Source organism: Bombus pascuorum, chromosome 11 (genome assembly GCF_905332965.1).
Source record: "Bombus pascuorum chromosome 11, iyBomPasc1.1, whole genome shotgun sequence".
NCBI classification, from domain to species: Eukaryota; Metazoa; Arthropoda; class Insecta; order Hymenoptera; family Apidae; genus Bombus; species Bombus pascuorum.
The window spans coordinates 12537296-12556346 of NC_083498.1; the positions used below are offsets into that span (position 1 = coordinate 12537296).

At 42.9% G+C, this 19051-nt stretch overlaps 1 protein-coding gene and 1 long non-coding RNA gene across 4 annotated transcripts in view; one reads left to right on the top strand and one right to left on the bottom strand.

Annotated features, from left to right (window-relative positions):
* Positions 1 to 515: 515 nt before the first annotated feature.
* The window catches only part of LOC132911926 (protein TANC2), a 50616-nt gene continuing 32080 nt past the window's right edge, over positions 516 to 19051 (bottom strand). For all 3 annotated transcript variants that reach the window (XM_060968969.1, XM_060968970.1, XM_060968971.1), the window contains 14 exons: positions 8610 to 8974; positions 8083 to 8203; positions 7800 to 7943; positions 6300 to 6929; positions 5860 to 6191; positions 5486 to 5764; positions 4913 to 5356; positions 4600 to 4806; positions 3931 to 4197; positions 3544 to 3839; positions 2989 to 3437; positions 2552 to 2853; positions 1869 to 2288; positions 516 to 1624 (listed from right to left, as the gene is read on the bottom strand). In XM_060968969.1, the coding sequence (XP_060824952.1) occupies positions 1322 to 1624; positions 1869 to 2288; positions 2552 to 2853; positions 2989 to 3437; positions 3544 to 3839; positions 3931 to 4197; positions 4600 to 4806; positions 4913 to 5356; positions 5486 to 5764; positions 5860 to 6191; positions 6300 to 6929; positions 7800 to 7943; positions 8083 to 8203; positions 8610 to 8974 (4559 nt within the window). In that variant the 3' untranslated portion in view covers positions 516 to 1321. The remainder of the gene's footprint in view (positions 1625 to 1868; positions 2289 to 2551; positions 2854 to 2988; positions 3438 to 3543; positions 3840 to 3930; positions 4198 to 4599; positions 4807 to 4912; positions 5357 to 5485; positions 5765 to 5859; positions 6192 to 6299; positions 6930 to 7799; positions 7944 to 8082; positions 8204 to 8609; positions 8975 to 19051) is intronic.
* On the top strand, positions 8893 to 11527 carry LOC132911935 (uncharacterized). The gene is made up of 3 exons (XR_009659113.1): positions 8893 to 8976; positions 9144 to 9516; positions 10106 to 11527. It is a non-coding gene; the product is annotated as an uncharacterized LOC132911935 (long non-coding RNA).

Below are 19051 nucleotides of genomic sequence, written 5' to 3' on the forward strand. Positions count from 1 at the left end.
TCCTGTTAGCCACTCTTTCCTTATATTCTTAGAATAAAGTAGGATTATTTAAATCGATAGAACGTTCGAGTCAAGCTGTGAAATTTGTCTTGCGATTCGAGTTTGAATATTAAGATGTCTCAGTTTGGTCGACCCAAGCTGCTGTCTTATCGACGTACGAGGGCTAGGAAATAACGAATGAGTGTTTTTCAGTAAAAAGTTGGTTTATTTCGAACCTCTGTGCTCCAAGACGGAGACGAACGATATCGTAGTTTCGAGTCCGTGCAACATTGTCGCAGACTTCGTCTGATATAAATTCGGACACTATCGATCTTTCGTTTGCATTATAACCGGTTACAGAGGAATAGGTGTAAATTAAATGCTTGGCAAGCGAGTGCATTATAAATACGTCAGCGAGATCGTTGCGTTTCGTACGCGTGGAAAAAAATAGCCATTTTGAATCTAATGGCTGTGTAACATATTTAAAACGCTGGAATATCAGAATTCTCTTTCATGGGCGCATTTCTTTTTTTCCGTTTACGTATACCTTCTGATATAGTATATTAAAAAGAAAATACTGAAAGAAACAGAGAGGAGGAAATAATTAAATAACTTTGATTTAAATTACAACGACACTAAAAACCAATTTCTCATATGCGTAATATAATACAAATATTTATATATATATTTACTATATATATAGAAAAATGTGTATATATAATATATATATTAAACTCTGTATTCGATTCAAGATCGAATTGAACATCGTATAAAAACCCTAACACGGTCATGCAATACAATTGCACAGAGAATAAAGACGAAGAGCTTGTAAATGCTTGCTGATTTTCGAGATTAATCAAGAAAACGCAAGGCGGAGGAATATTTCTTCGAATACGTATAACGTACGCAACGAGTCGTATAAATTAAAAAAAAAAAAAAGAAAGAAAACGAGATACTTTATTTATTTCGAATTGCTTGCAAACATTTCGAAAGCAAATCCTAAGTTACGACAGTCATCGTATATATCTTTCGTTAAAGAAATCTTGGAGGAATCGCGAGTTTACTGCAGAAAATATCAACTCATAACTTAAATACTTTAAATACTTTTTACTTACTTCGAATTGCTTTCGAACATTTCAAGAACAAATCTTGGACCGCAATGGTCGTCGTATATCTTTCGTTTGAAAAATCTTCGAGGAATCGCGAGTTCGGTTGAGGAAAGATCAGTTCGTAACTTAAATACGCATGCAAAGCTTCTTGAGTTTGCACTATAGTCATTCTCCTCGCTAAAGGAGCATTTTTTTAAACAAACCGGAAGTCTTTTACGACAGAAACAGTAACGTTACAACTCTGTGAGTGTGTCGACCGAAGCTCGAAGACGAGATCTGTTGGCAGAATCGGTCGATCCTTTGCTGGTCCCTACCCCGTCTAATCTGGAGACTATTTCTTCTCTCAGAGCCACAAGGACGCGTCTATCCTGTCGATTTTGTGGCGGTGCAATCTGTAGTGCCTCTTGAACGTCCGATAATGCGTCTTCCAAGAGGTCTGAATCGACTCGTGCCTTTGCTCTCGCGTAGAATGCTTCGTATGATACTGGGCGAACTTTCAGAGCTTCGTCAGCGAGCTCGATTGCTTCCGCATATTCCTGTTTCGATAAAAGACGAAAACAATTTCAAAATAAATTACTTGATTCTATTCTCTAAATTCTCTAAAGATTCTACTCTGCGTATAATCTTGGAACGACTCCATTCAAAAGCTGCTTTGTTACGATAGGAAAAAAAAGGGAAATAAAGTTGCGTAACGTTACGCGTATATCTATAAATAGCTCAGCTGCACTATGAATGAAAGTATTAGGAAACCTAGTTCGTTCAATATACTCGACCACTCACATTCATCTTGCGCTTGCATCGACTGAGGTTGAGCAAGAAATTCAGCCGAAGTTGCGCAAACGTCTGCAGTTGCAGCATCATGTGACCCTGCTCCTGCCCCTGGCAGTCCTCTTCCGGCGATGCTGGGAACTTTCGAAGAGCGTACGCGTATCTGTGCGATGCTTCTTTCAATCTGTTCTTTCGATACAGCACGTTTCCATCCTCGAGAAGTTTGTTCAATAAAATTAATAGCACGTCGGGTTTTCCAGCGGCCATTGCCCAAGTGGCGGGGCCCAATTTTGCCCCGCGGCGGAGGAAACACTGCACCACCGGTATGTTTCGACATCCGATCGCTCGGTCCAAAGGTCGCATTCCGTGCAGATCGACGTGCTCGACCGCTGCTCCTTTCTCGAGCAACAATTGCACCAGCTTTGGATTGCCCTGGGAAAATATTGACCGCGACATTACGGAATTTTCAAATCCCTATCTGATAACGATAAATCGTAATGCGGCTAATAGATCGGCGGTTTAACAAATTTTACGTCTCTTTTTTTCGATATTCCATTTTTCTTCGGATTCTTTGCATTCGATATTTTACTTATATCAGATATTATCCGTGCAACGTTGCGATATCTGTACACTTTGAAATACCATTCCCACAAATGTATAAACGTAGATAACAGATAAATGTGAAATAATCTTACCTGGAAAGCAGCCAAGTCCAGAGGAGTTCTCCCAGTATTGTCATTAGTGTTCACATCGGCGCCATGATCGATCAGATTCTGTACAGCAGCTAGTCTTCCTCTTACGCAAGCCCAGCAGAGAGCAGTCAGACCTTCCTTATCTCTGCTTTCCAACACGGAACCCTTGTCCAAAAATAATTCGATTAAATTTGTGTGACCTTCCGAGGCAGCTAACATTAACGCGGTGCGACCAGCTGGATCCCGTTGGTCCAGAAGAGACGCTGCATCATCCAGAATGGCATCGGTGCTACTTGACAGCGTCCCTGTAATCGTATCGTCAAAATTATTTCCTTCCAGTGAAAAATTATTAATATTATATCCTTCGACGTTACAAAAATTCAATCGAGTCGAATAGAAAGAAAAACGTGACAGAATTAAGAATAATTTTTCATATTAACCTTGCAGAAGTCTTTCGGCTGTACCCCAGTGTCCTTCTCTCGCAGCCAGCATCAGAGGAGACAATCCCTTCGCGTTCACAGCAGTTGGACTTGCTCCTCGAGCCAGTAACGCCGACACGGTAATGGTAGAACCATTTGCAGCAGCAATGGTTAAAGCAGTCTCTCCTATCAAAGTGTCAGGCCGATCCACGATCACTTCGGCCATGTCTAATAAATATTCGACGATGGACTCGTGACCTTGAGCCGCTGCAGCAACCACAGCTTGTTGAGCAGCTTCCTCCCTGCCTATCTCTTGCGATCCTTCGATTTCGCTTACGTTGGTAGGAATTACCCAATCGCAGGCTAAGAGATAACCGACCACCGATAATCTTCCGTATCTCGCCGCGTGAACCAAAGGACACTGTCCTGCCATGTCTGTGTGTCCTAGCGAAGCTCCAGCAGCGGCTAACCTAAATCAGGGTTTGCATCTTTTATTGTACGCTCTGTACGGATCTTCAGTATGAATTTTCGTATAACTTATACTAAATTACACTAAATTATTCGCACTTAGCTTACCTTCTGACAACATCGCAATGACCACGAGCAGCGGCCAACGAGAGTGCCGTGCAGCCCTGGCTATTCGTCAATTCAACATCAGCTCCAAACTCCAACAGCAAAGAAACCATTTCCACTGAACCCTCATGGGCGTACATGCAAAGGGCTGGAGCGCTGCCCAGGTATTCGGTGACATGATTCGGAGATGCTCCTGCCAGCAAAAGCAACCTCGACACCTTAACGTTCGGGCTGTAAATATTCCTCAGCGTACACAACGCCGAAGAGACGCATTCCGTGGACGATGCTAGCCAGATGGCCTAATCAAAGGTACAAAAATGGCAGATTTCCTAATCGATTCTATCGTAACGGATCGTCGTAACAAATGCAAATGTGGAAACAGGTGGTTACCTGTAGATCGCGCGAAGGCCAACACGGAGCAACGCCTCTGTAAACGTGCGCCTTGAGTATGTGATGACCTAATTCGAGGGCTTTATCACCGTCTAGCGGTGCCTGAAGGCGGGACAACCTGTATGCAATGGCTGCATGGCCGAGCCTCAGATCGCAGAGGAACTTGGTCGATTCGCCCTCGTCCCTTCTCATCAACCATTCTCTGAACGACGGATGGAAGAACATGTAGGTGTTGTCCAGACGTTTCACGAGGAATCCAGAGAGCATCTGACAGCAAGAGATGAAGAGGTTGTCGTGTAACGAATGGGCGGATTGCGATTCAATAAGAGAGCATTGGATCGTTGTGGAGAATAAACATTCTCCCGTACAATCAAATAATTCTTACAAAACAGTGACCTTCCATTCTTTACAAAAAAATATTAAGTGATACTCTGGTTGAAAGTTTATCGGTTGATTGTTTGAAAAGATATTTAACTCGTATAATATACATAGCAAAAAGTAATTGCACAAGTATACAAAGAGTATATTATAAGAGATTTGTCTCATTATGACGAAGAAGAGACTTACGTGGTCCATTCAAAGGCAGCAATAGCAAACGACGAATAATTTTATTATAGAATTCGTTCTTCGATCGTTACAAGATTTATCTCGTTTATAAGAGAAACTCACTTTGAATCTCTGCAGAAAATCCTCCCATGAAACGAAGTGGTTCGTGTTCAGAGAGTTCACCGAGTAGAAGATTTCCGGTAAAGTCAGAGGATATAAAGCAGCCAAACAGACGCCTAGTAGAGGTTGAACCTTGTCAAAAGATGTCGCTGTAGGGAACCTGAGGTTGAAATGTAGCTGGAAAATCTGCGCTAAAGAAACTGGCAGTACCTGAAACACAAATTCCAAACTTACGTTCCAATGTTGTTCTTGATCAATAGAAAAAGAAAAAAAGAAGACAAAATTGAGATACATCGACAGATAAGGTTCTATTCACCTTGTAGCTGGCAGACTTTGCCACCAAGTGACCACTCTCGATAAGATCGAGCGTCAGTTTGGCGAAGAGAAAGCTGCCTCTGGCTAACGCGAGCAGATGCGAGGCAAATCTCGTTTGATTCGCGCTGCACGACGATTCTGCCTTTCCATTCACCGATGCTGTGACGTTCGTCTGAATCGCAGGACTTTGAGCCAATCTGTATCCAATATAGTCGGATAGATCCCTGGTTACGTTGCTTCCGGTGTTATCATTGGCACCTCTGTCTAGAGACACTCTGGTGTAAGGTAGCTGTTTGGCGCATTCAAGTAGTTGCGTTCTTACTGTGCAGACGATTTTTAACCAACTGGGAAAATTGGGAGCGTGCCTCGTTAGAAAAGACGCTATCGTGTCGCCTCGGTCTGGTCTGTGGTATTCTGCTTCGCACACGGCGTCGATTAATATCACCTGATAACAAAACGTTATACTTTTTACATGTTGAAAGTACTATCTTCTTCTTCGTCAAAGGAAACATACATCGCTTTGAGATTAAAACTGTTCTACGACTATTCTCATAAAAAAAAGTCTTTTACTTACCATATTGGTGTCAGGCAGTCTATTGGTTTTCTTCAACGTCAACAAAGGTTCGATGATACCTCTTGACAGCGCGAGATCTGGATCGACGGTGCACTCCCTTTGTGACAAAGACCCCTGTATATGGGGTTCGGAGAGCAAATACTCCCTATAGGATATGAGTTGAGGAGCTTGGCATAATTGTGCAGCCAAAGAATGGATCAGGTCTGGTACCAAACAGGTACTGTTATTATCCGCTTGACAGAAGTGATACGCCACTACGTGCGACGCTAATTCTCGAACCTGAAGAACAGAATTTTTGCCAATTATTTATCGAGTTCTATCAATTATTTGTTCGCTATCCACGAAGAGAAAGGAAATTACAAATTTTCGTGTACCTTCTCGTTAGTATAACGAATACTAGCGTGTAAAGTTGAGGTACATCCAATTCTCTCTTTTTCATCGGCTTCTTCGCTGATCTCCGAGGGAAGAGGCTGCTCGCGTCTCCTTCCGAAGCAGCTATGCTCCACCAATTGTAGCACCAGTGCAGTCTTTCCCGTTCCAGGGGATCCAGAAATCAAAACTCCAGGACTGGACCCGTTCACCACCGATTCTAGTTCCTGCAGTAGCCATTGGCGACCGGTGAACAGTGGATCAGCTTCTAACAGAGGTACTTCGAAGAATAAGGGCTTCAGCGTCAATTGCGTCGCGTGGTGTTGTATGAAGCGTACTAAAAAAGAAATAATTTTGTTTTATTCCCAAGTTTTATACGAGGCTAGTTCAAAGAATGTGTCCTTATCTCTGCTTCAAAGTTCCAATTCGTGCTTCAAAAACTTACATTTCGTGTCGACGACGCCCTTAATGTTCCCAGCCCTGGCCGATCTCCTGGCGCAGGAACGTCTATTCTTAAATTGGCCAAGTTCATCACTCTGACCAGGTTGCGAGGCGTTCACGGAATGTCTTCTAGGGGTAAGGGGGCTTGAGCTGCCATTTGACAAGCCCGAAACGGAAACGGACATGGACATCGACATAGACGTAGATGCAGAAATCGACGTAGAAATGGAAGCCAAGCTTCCAGCACTGTCACAATCTCTGGACTTGCTCTTCCCTTTGACTTTCGTCTTAGGCTTAATCGGACACCTCAAGGCTGCGGCAGCTTCGGCTTCGCTGGACGTTCCAGTCAAAGTAGAGACTGGACTCGTATTCGTAGAGGCTAGAGTTTGAGTTTCGAAGCTGGTCAGACTGCTAAACGAAGCTGCTGAACTATCATGACCCTGAATAGGGACCCTGGATTGGCATGCACCTGTACTGGAACGGTTGGAAACGCCAGGTAAATCTGTTGTGTCTACACTGCTGCTTGCTCGAGTGTGATTTGAGCCAAGAAGGAGACCCAGCCTCATGTGCAGGTCCGATTGGGACGACTTCCTCGTCTTGGAGGACAACGGTTTCACGCAACCTCCTTCATCGTCTGAGGAAAGAAAGAAACATTTGGTTGTTAGATGGAGTGGACGATGGCTGAGTAGGAAGAACGATGCATAAATAAAAACCACATGGGAACACGTGTTTTCAAGATGCAGAATCCACTAGATACTGGTTTAATCTCCATATTGAATTTTATCGCAGTTAATTCTCAATTGGTGTGACGCAGGTCAAATTGGTGATGGTAAATAATAAAAATGAATAATAAGTTCTTTGAATGGATTAATTATGTTTTATTATATGTATCGATAATTTAATCCACGCCACACCCATTAAAAATTAAAAATCTCGACCACTCCTCTGCGAAGATTTTGTCTACTTTTTTTTCTGTTTTTGTCGCACTAAACGCGTCCAATCTGAAAAGGGAGCAATTCGTGCTACAAACACACCACGCGATGTTGTCGAACTAAATCGACGTTTCGTGCATGCTTCAAACTCTGCTAGTGTTCTACCGGAAGTGTGAGGGAGGATAGGAAAGTGCCAGTGGGTACCAAGAAATTACTGGATAGCGAAACGAGTGTCAATCGAGCAGCCTGTGCATATACGTTTCATCGATTCTAAACGCGCGAGAAGATGCACACTCGGTTTCTAAAGCGTTCTCCCTGCCTGTGACTTTGATCCTCGGTTCGATGAGCTGGTTCAGCCCATCGTTTGCCGTCCCTTGACTGTTGCTCCACAACGATTTGATTTTCCCCAGCACTACACCCGGCCATCGAGACTTCCCCTCCCAAGAAGAGGCCATCCAAGCTACACCCATGTTGGTTTATCATTAATAATAAAGGAAGCTTCCTCCCTATTGTGTTACACGGTTGTCTATTTTATTAGAAGCTGTTAAGTATGATTTAAAGTCGAACGTTACCTGACAAGGCGGAAGGATTGTCGTTTGCGACTGGTTCTGGCGACGATGTTCCTCGTCTGGATGATCTTTGGGGAACGAACGAGCTCCTGAGGACCTTTGGATTTAGAAAGAACCTCTTCCTTTGATTCGGTGGGGTTGGACAACCTGTAACGAAGATTTTTCACTATATCTCGTGTTTATCGATTATATTAGACCGACTGGACTGAAAAGAAATCGAAGGAATCGGAACGTAATATATTTTAATGTGCATTGATATTAATACAAAATATATCCATCTACATACTCTGCGTCATCATCTGAAGCTTCTGTCGACCTTGCGACGAAGACTCCGGAAGTGCCGGTGGCTTGTTCTTCAAACCCTTAGCCATCGCCATAGAAGGGACACTTTCATCCCTCTCTTCTTGCTGAACAAAACGAACCAAACAAAAGAACCACCAATTAATCTTCACTTTTTCTTCGACCAATCCAAAACTAGAGTTCTAATTCCAATTTTTTTCTGAATACCGAACGTTTCACATTTCGTGACTATACATAAATTTTTCTACAGCTACGAAACGAACGATCTATTCAAAAGCTTGTCAGAAAATGTTGCGTATTGGAAGAAGATATTTTCTAAACGACATTTTAATCGACGTCGTTTCCTTCTAGAATTTACGCGAATGCAATCAACCAGAGGGAACAACATGGAACAATAGCGAGCAAATGACCTAGACATTCCAATGGTAGAGAGGTATGTTTCAAGGAATCGAGGATCCGCGTAAGAAAGTGTTACTCGACTCGATTCCAAGGGGACGATGACAATATGCTTACGTGCATGACTCTCGAAGGAAGATTGGCTCTCGTGGTGACTTTCGTACGAGGTCTGGGGCTACCACAGAGAGAGTTCACCGTTGATGACTCATCGATCCAGCCATCCGTGGGCGCGAGGATGGACATGGGCCCCGAGAAGCTGGTAAACCCCTCCCTGAAGGGTCCCTCGTCGTCGTCGTTGAAGTCGGCTCGAAGGCAAAGTGGACAAGCTTCGCTGCGAAACAAGCAGGAATAGCAACGTTCGTGACCGCAAGAATCGATCAATCGACGTTTCTTCCCTTTGTCGAATGGCATCTCGCAGGATGGACAGGTTGATCCACCTAACATGCCCGTGGACTCCACCAGCGCTCGGATCTGGGCCAGATCTGTAAAAGATTTGTTCATTTGGTACAGCGCGTACATCGCTACTAAATATGTTACGCGCGTATTACCATGCGTATCCAAAGAAATCGAATCAATTTTATAAGGGATGAAATTTTATCGTAGTAGAAATAATATCGAAACGATCATAAGTTATCATTGCCTTAACGCTAGATGGAACCTAGAACTCTAAAATCAGCAACGAACCGTGTAACCGGAACACAAACTGTATCTTATCTCCGTTGAGTCTAAATTCTCACGTTATCGTCTACGATATGATCCTGGGAGTGAAACGTTGCCCCCAAGAAGACGCAGACGTTCCCTAAGAAGAACTGTAATAACAGTAAAAACGCTTGTTAACCATTTTCGCGCGTGGTTCGAGAATGGGAGGAAGGAGAGGCGAAACGGGAAAAAACGGTACGTCGAAGAGGCCGCGACTTCCTTGCGAGACGCAGATCGATGTTCCACTTAACAACGAGTTGGCGAGTTTGACAGCCAGAGAGACCATCTGTCACGAAGAATCTGCACAGGGCACACCGGTATCTCGGTTAGTAGAGACACGTCGTGTGTCAGGGAAGCGGTGCGGTTCGTTCATCGATAATGGATAAACGAGCCGTGGCCGGGAAGGCGCCATATACTTAAAGGATTCTAGAAAGTGAGGTCAAGAGAAGAAGACCTCCTCGCGTGCCCTCTCCTTCGTCTTTTTCATCCTTGCTGCGTGTGTACACGAAGCACACGCGAAACCTGCTGGCGCTTCTATTCCTGATCCTCGATCGATTCCATGTAGCATTGGCTCGTGTGCCGTACCTTGTACCGTACGTCATATACCATGAAATTTATGGCAGCGCCAGGTTAATGGTTCCAATGGACCCTTTCCACGACAGGCAAAATTATGTTTATGTTCGTATCGAAGTTTGTTCTTCTCGATCGGCTCGTTGGTACTCTTGGTGCAAGAGTTACAGCGAGATCGTAAGATCGATCGAGCGTTAATGTTTTTGTGCTTTAAGAATCGAAACAGTAATTCGAAGCATAAGAATTCGATCTGATTCGGGAGACTGTACAGGGTTAATTTAGCGTTAATTGTCTCTTTCTTTCTAGTATGTATATCGAAATAAAATTTTTGCCATTTTTTACAGCTACCGCAAATCAATCGGTGTGTCTTTCTAATCCTTCGATTTACGACCTTATTATATCCTTACTATCAGGGGTATCAAGAGGACCATGAGGATGTTAGAAACGGTTCGACGTTCGCGAAGAAGAGGTAGAAAACCCAGGATGCGTTGAACGGGTCGAGCTATGCAAATTGTAGATTAATACGATCATGGTGAGCAGTTGAGGCAGTTAAGACGTGGGCGGTACCGTTGCGATCACTCTGTGTAATTGAACAGCTAGGGGCGAGAATGCAACGAATCTAGGTCCATTAAATGGCACAATGGTCTATGTTCCGAGAAACATGAAGATTTTTTGCTTAACCTCTTGTCCTATGACCTTTCAGCGCCCGAGCGAACTTCGCTCGCTACATATTACAAGAACCTACTTGTTACATAGAAAGAGTTAATAGAGTTCTTTTGAGAACTATTGAAAATGCCACGATACCGATATTAAAAGAACATGTTATGGAGAAACAGCAACTGATGCTTGTCTACAGACTCCACCGCCCGTTAAAGTCTCTCCTAAGAGAACCAAACCTATAAACGACGTTCCCCCAGTCATGTTGGTGGTACGACGGTTCATTCACATATACCGTAATCCAGGACAACCTCTTGCCAACCTAAAGGCAACCTCTGGCAGCTGACCGAGTAGCTCGAGTCGAAGCGTGATTTCGCGGGTTACACGGATGGAATGACGCGGCGAACGTTGAAAGAAGGAAGTAATTCGGGTCGCACGACCCTTTATCCCGGTAAGTCCACGTCGAGGCAGGTGCAACACACCGCCTGGGTTACCGTAAGCTGGGTCAACGCACCCAGGACAGACGCAGAGAGAGAGAGGATCGCACAGTCGCTTCCACGGTAAACTCGTACAACGATGTCGTTTTCTCCGGAGGCATCACTGACTCACGCGTTTCCGCCGCGTGTATATCCAGTTTCCATCCTCTCCGCATCGGCAGTTCTCGCGAGATTTATAGACAGAAAGAGAGGAGTTCCGAGAGCCGAGGAGAAGTCGAAGGTCGAGGAAACGTCCATAAGATGTATACTTTTTCCTTTCTTCCGTCTGGCAATTTCTTCTCCGTTTCTGGCTATGTATATTTAATTAATGGTGATCTAGTGTCTCGTTAATTGCGCCGGCTGTCTTGACGTACAAGTTATACGCATTAGGTTGGCGCATATTAAACTTCGTTTTAACACCACTTGGTTTATTTGAAATATTATACATTTAATCGATAATTTGCAGCTGATTCAATACACTTTCTCGATAATATACCACGTTACGTTATTTGAAATTTATATATAAACTGCGGATATTTACACATTCGTATATAGCTAACTCCATAAATTGAAAGGCAGGGAAAATGACGTTACAAAGGCTAATTTTTAATTTACCTTAAAATTTATTACTATCCATATGTTGTTTTGATAGATAAACCGATTCGGAGTCAATCGTTTCTTCTTTACGAATATCTCACAACGCTTTTGTGCATCAATCTAAAACTACTCGATAAATAAAACATTCTAGCGACTTTTTTCTCCAACGAAGACACGTCGATTAGTCGAACAAGGACGACTAAGCACGTTTTTCCTGGACGTTTACGAGACCAACGACACAGATTCGTTCCATGTTCCTTTTTTTTTTTCATTCGCTTCTGCTATCGTGGATTAAGCGAGAACAGCAGTTTTTGTCGGTGCTCGAAGAAGAAACTCGATCGACGGAGGCGCTCTCGGGTATATTAAGCCCCCGTTTTTTCCGTTTAGCGACGATAGTCACGATCTAGACACGTTTCACTTGCTGACATTTTGTATTGTAATTTAATGGTCTTCTTCGGCTTGCCGGTTTTTTACTCGCCCCTGCACCCGCTCGATCTAACAAGGTGAGAACGAGCATCGTGGTTGAACATAGAAGAGAACTCGGTGCGCCGCGACCCGTATAAATCCGGCATCTATTATTCCCACGTTTCCTAGACCGTGACGGTTCTTCGAAACATCAAAAGGCTCGATCGAGTAGGAGTTCTCTCGCAGCTTTGCGAATGCTTCTTGTTTCTTTTTTCTTTTTTTCTAGTATTCGAATTTTTCTCTCGCAGGATCATAGGGCAGGCCTCCAGCCGCTTTTCAACTTTCTCCAATTATTCCACGAACCGCGAGAATTACGATGCCGCATCGTCGACGCTTTCGTGGAAAATGACCTGATTTCTTATCGACAGCAACCAGGGAACCGTACGTACACGGATCTTTGATCGTGGATGTCTAACGTCGTTTTATTTCTTACGATTCTTTTCAATCCAATTTTAATCGTTTAGTTGCACTGCGGTTACGCATGCAGCCATTGACGCGTGTCGATATCGGCAAACGGTTCCGCATTCCTCACCCTTTGGCGAACTCTGCAGTGCCGAACCAGTCGCAGCGTCGTACTTTTGCGTTTCGATTTTATAGCGGCAAAAAGAATCGAAAAAACGATTCATGGTGTCATAGATACGGAGTAACGCCATGGGGGTTAGAGGTAAAGCTATGTTAAACGTCGAGTTAAACGATCAAAATGACTTACGATCCAAGAATACTAATTCTTATTGTAATAAACAAGTAACCGAGAACGATGATTTCTTGCCGTTCGTCTTTCAGCAATATCGTCAAATAATATATTAAAGTATATCGAACAATTCCTTTTGGACTTTGACAACTTTGACTGAAAGAGCTTCGTGGCTCAAAGTAATTCGATAGAACCCTTCATCGTTAAGAAGGGAAGGGAAGAGAAAAAATAAATATAGAACACGTCCGTGATATTTAAGTCCGTTCTCGATCGATTCTTCCATTGGAACCATCGCGAATCGTTAAATTCAGCCTGTTCCCGTTCTACCTTCCCCTCTGCCTACGAACCAAGCTCTTCCTCTCTTTCTGGCTTCGTTGGTACGTTGGTGTTCGAACAGTATCAGCGGGACAGCGATAAAATACGACGTAGCCGAGCAACAGAGCGAGAACGAGCGCGATTAAAGCCCGCTCACGAGCCGAGGGAACGGAGCAGAACGACGCGACGTCCGCACCAGGGGCCACCTGTCCTGGTCTCCCCAGTCGCTGTTTCCGTTCTCCGTTGCGCTCTCTTGCTCCTGGGCCATGCTGCGTCCTCGTAAATTGGTACCCCGTCGCCGACTGGCTGACCCGAATCGAGATACTGGCCGGGGAAACACCGTTTTTCATTTACGCCGCTTTCGTTCTCGTTCTGACACCAAGTTCCTTCGTACGACAGGTTTACCATCGATATTTTGATAATATCGAAGGTACGTTTAATCGTGAAAACAAAATTGCCGTAGAATTATATTTATGGGAAGAATTTTTTTTTTTTTTAAGCGTTACGCAATATTCTCTTGTAAAATGTTTCATAACACGCTTTAATTAAAGTTAAATGAATCTTAAGACCGTCGCGATCGATGAAAAGGAACGGCCGCGTGTAGAGTCTGGTCTCGCAAGAACGAGTAGCGAAAGAAGAGGCCGAGGAAAAAAGGGAAAAAGATAACGCGGAGAGAGTACATGTGACCGTTTTGGTTTCGACGAGTCACGCGCAATAATCGTTATTTTGTACCCTGAAGAATGAGAGAAAGTTACCCTACCGAGTCTCGCCTACGGCTGCAGTATTTACATCGACGCGACGCCTTCCGCTATACCGGGAGGCTACGAAATGACAAACGGTGCACCGTGTGACGCCTCGATCATGCCTCTGGTCCGTGGTACGAGCAGAAAAAGAGAAACAAATCGGGATAAAATCGGTCGAGACGAGGAAAGACGTGGAAACGATTAAAAACAAGCGACTTTCACGAGATTCAGATTGGATGCCAAAAGGAATTCCTGGAATATCGATCGCTCGACTTCTTCGTCAGGGAATGTAGAGTAAAAAGAACCACCACTGAAACGGGCTAATTGGAAAACCGGGAAAGTAGGGTCTACTCGACTAACGCGGACCTAACTGAAAGAAGAAGAATCGACACGGATTCGAACGCTGTAATTTATCTGGAAATCAATTAGCCATGGAGACTGATGTACCGTGTAATTTGCATCTTTCTTTTGAAGATAGAAAATGTAAATCTAAATTCGGTGCTATTACAGATACTATACCGTAATATTTGCGACCGAGGAAATCTGTAGAAAAGTGGCACGAGATATTTTCTTCCAACAAAAATACACTTACATTATTTTTCCATCGATTTAAATTTCGAGATCATCTTTAGTTTTACTCTCGTGCATCTCTGTTCCACTGAAAGAAACGAGACACTTTCAACCGCATCCTTCCAATAGAATCCCATCGTTGCACCGTTCTCCATGAAAAGTTCACTCTGGTATATAGAATCGTGGTGAAGAGGCCTCGATGATTCTCCTGTGACGAGCATGCAACGCGTTCCAAACGACGCGAGTGCGATTAATAATCCAAAGTGTCGTTGCTCCGCGGCCGATGAGTGTCGAAACCGCGACTCTATTAGATATGTTAATCGCGGTTTGCATTGTGCGGAAAGCGTGCAGTTACGACCAGTTCTTCTCTAACTTTAATCGCTCGATCATCTTTTAATTGCACGGACAATTTGTTTGTAAGCAAACGATCGAGCCTTGTTTTGACGTCTATAACACCATGATAAATTTATCTTACGTTCGCGTGACAAGCACTATTGAATATTTACATGTAATATTTCATACACCGCATTGCTCGATGAGAGTTCAAGCTTATATACATGTAATATCCATTTCAACACCGTAACAACTACCAGAGTAATCAAACCGAGCAATTTATACATTTTTAATGGAAACTCTACAAGTTTGTAAAAAAGTCGAACCTAAATAGAAATTTATTTTATTCGCCAAATGTTATAGCAAGGCAAGGCCTTTGCTTCAAATACTACGTATATTATCGCGTATGCATTCTGGCCATTCGCACACTTTCATGTTGCATATCTAAACGCATAAATATCTAATCTAGTCATAACCTAATACCGTACTCAAAATCAAGTCAGACAATTCTCGTGCCTCTCAGCCAAGTTTCCTGACTCCGGTTTCTAATCGTCGCTCTCTCACGGGCAACGCTGTGTGGAGCACGGGTTTACCTGTCCGTTTCCACGAGATAAGGTTCAGGCTCTGGGCCGCGCGATAACGGCTGATAGATAAGCGCTGCTCTACCTCGACAGATTAAATCGTAGACGAGCGGGGAAAACTTCTCTACCGCCATGGGTTATCTGTCGTTTATCGTGGTGGACCGTTTCCCGGATTAAAATCTAAAAACCGGCCGAGTTCGTGTCCGCTTCGAGATACGCTTCTCCAACCCGGACTCGTACAGAAAATTAAAGCCACGAATTCCAAAACAGCACGATTCCATTTTTGACGCTGGATCACCACCGATATAATTGTTTTCAGCTTGCTTAGGCTATCTAGCTATCCAATAACGTCTAAAATAATACAGAAATCTCGTCTCTTCTCCTCGCTTTTTCGCCTTTGTATTTTTAAATAATCCATTTGGTCGAGTAATAAAGTTCGATCGTTTCTCTCTCATTGATATACGCGTTTCGAAGAGTGTCATAAAAATTATTTACGAGAAGGAATTGAAATTTCGTCATAAGAAAAAACGAACAAGATCAATAACGAATAAGCTGCAGATTTCGACGCATTTATGGGAAATTTCCAAGTACAAAAACACGTAATAGAACGTATATAAAGTATAGCATGTATCATAATATTTACTAGATAAAAGAGATTCCATGTTTCCAACGAAATTCGTAAAAATATGAATTTCCATAAATGTCGGCAGTATAACAACGAATTAAAGAAGATAAATAAGAGCTGATTTTCGCGAAATATCGACTAGCGAACTTGCGCAGTTTTGGAATTCATAGCGTCGATTATGCTACAGAAATAGCGCGCGTCTAATTAAACTAGCGCGTAACAGAACCGTTGCAAGAGATTGTTCAGAGTTTAATCGCGATCGCGATTAAAAGTCTACTTGGACGTCGATTTCTTTTTAGTCGGTCGCGTACATGGAAACCGCTTGTGTTTATACATATGTACATTCTACGGTTAAAGAGGTTCGATGCGTGGAAGCCGCAAGAGAGAGAGCTCTCGATTCAATCGCGCGTAACCGAACGTTTCGTTGGTTTTGTTGCTCGCGACTATTCATCGACGATCATCGTAATTTCATTCCCGGACACGAGCAGGATGACAGTGATGGAACGCTATGGGATTCATTGTTCTCGGCACACTTCGACCTATCGTTTAATTCTTCTAATAGTTTCATTGCTCGAATTTCTTTTTCTTTCTTTTCGATAATTTAGAGCTAGTTGCGAGATAAAATCGAGCAAGATTGAATATATTCGTTGGGCAAAAGCGTTAGATCAAGTACGTTATTGATCTTGTAACGTCAATTCGATATGAACGTGCAGACTGCCTCTAGATGTTGTTACGTAGGATGGAATCTAATTCTTCGGACGTTAATTCGCTGAATAGTACTGCGATAGATGGAGTCCTGGCCTAAATCTCGCGCAACACGTACGAAACACATTGAAGCACGAATCGAAGAAAGAACCGCGGAAGACGTGAAGCGAGTTTATCAAAAAATTATTCGGCAGAATTTAAAAAAAATTGTTGCTGCCGAAACTGAAAACGGCACGTACATTTATCGACACGTACCAACCTAGCCTAATGTATATTATCTCAATTGAAAACTACGATACCGAATAGACGCAAAGACTTTTATGACTTTTTTTACGGTCTCTATGACGCATTTTTACGAACACGAACAACGCAACCATAACTAATCGTATCTGAAAAAGAAAATATTACATCAGCAACTCCGGAAGTGTTAAATTTAAGTTCCCATACGGTATACGAATGAGAGGTTCCAATTTCCCTGATGTAGCCTGTTTGTGGTATTTAGTTGATTAGCTGGACCGCACAGACCAGTCAGTCGTCGGTCAAAGATAGTGATAAGAACGTACGTCTATCAGCGGACGGAATTAACTATGGAGACGAGCTAAGAAAAGACTCTTCGCCCACGGAACTTCTTTCGATTTCGTCTGGACACCGCTTGTCCCCTTTGGAATTAACCCATCTATCTTTCAGAAAAGAAGTAACAAAGAAGCAATCGCTCGTTAGAGCACCCTGTTTCACCGTTCGATCTTTGCAGACGAGGGTATCGACTCGCATTGAACTTGTTAGATTATTCAATCTCCCTCGTTTACTAGTCACGTTTTATCTGTTCGCTCCGAAATGATCTATTTTTACTTCGCTGCAGGTAACTGTATAGTAAATTAATTGTACAGTTATATCAGGTACATAGAATGATACCAAAATTACGTAACGTTGAACGTCGATGTTTGGCAAAGAGAAATATCAATTAATCCTTAGGTAGATTGCAAACGAAATTTCATTCTTGAATTTGCATTTTTATTGAAATAATCTATCGATAATCGAAGATATCTTATAACCTTTCACCTTAACTCTACCGAAAAATCTCAAAACGATTTACTCGTTCGAGCTACCTATCTTTTGTATTCATGGCTGACTCCACGTTTCGAAAATCTACTCGTCTCGATGGAATCGTAAAAGCTTGAATTTTGGGTGGATTAAGCCGGAGATCCATCAGCAAGTCAAATTAAGCTATACTAAGAAAAGGATCGCGTATTTTTAATCAGGAGCGATGGGAACGTTTCGGTATAGATACATCGAAGCAAATGTTTTCAAACTTGGCTTTGCTTATCGTAACTTAGTTTAGTTTGCCGATAGATCTTGGGCTTTACGAACGGATGCTTGCGAAACACACGCACCTGTGTGTATCCCGCTGCGTGACCGTAAGCGTTCGTATCCTGCACTTCGAGGAGGAGGCTCGCATCGCACAAAAGCGTCGAGGGTAGCGCCGTGAACCCGTCTTCTTCGAAGCAACACGATCAAAGAAGAACGGACACGCGAGAGGACTCGTCAAATCCTTTTTTTTTCTTCCTCTCCTTCTTACGTACGAACGAAAGCAGAAAGAAACGATTGCGGGAAGAAAGGATGGAGTAAGGCGTACGATGCATTTTAAACACGCGTATCCTGACCTCGAAACAGCGCTGATCTCAGAACCGTCAGCTGTGACTCACTTTCTCGTGCATCCGAAAACTCCTGTTCGTTCTCGCTCCGAGTTAATGAGAATTTTATTCCATCGCAATCCCACGCGTGTTTCGTGAACCAGAAAAGAAAAGAGGTACGGCGGTAGTAGCGTACGGGAAATTGGTTTTTTCCTTTCACGATCTTTCTGCGTGATTGTTAGTCCCTGTCGTTCGGTTGTTACCGATTTCGAATATATTGACTGGCTCGGGATCTTGGTCGTATGCCGTCTGGGAACGATTTCTGAATATGAAAATTACTTGAGAATGAAACTTTTAATGCTTCGTTTCAGTGAGGGAATTTGAGGAATCTTAGTCAAATAAATTTGGAAAATTTAACGATCCCGAAGATAAGAACGATTATTCTTGAATCGCTTCTTGCGTCTTTTAATTATCATGTCTTATGGTCTTTTGTTCAGGATTTCATAGTCATTGTTCGAGCTTAAGAAATTTGTTAACCACAGAAAAATATGACTCAAACTGAGTTAAAAGAAGTATCAGTTTGCGCATTAAATTCGCAGTTTAATATTTAGGACAATGTTCAGCTAGATATTTGGATTAGGTTAATTATCCCGATCTAAACACCTGTCCCTAAATTAATACACAGCAATAACTAGAAAAATTCCGATAATTAAAACCCGATAACACTTTTCAAATATTTAATTTCTCTTCTTCCACTAAATTCTATCCCCAATCGATTTCCATCCCCCGTGTCATAAATTCCTCTCCTCCACCCTAATCTTTATAATACGTTTCTATCTCTTCCTTCGTTTCTCCCTTTATTTGATTCTTTTCTTCACTGAACTTTTCACTTCCCCAATTT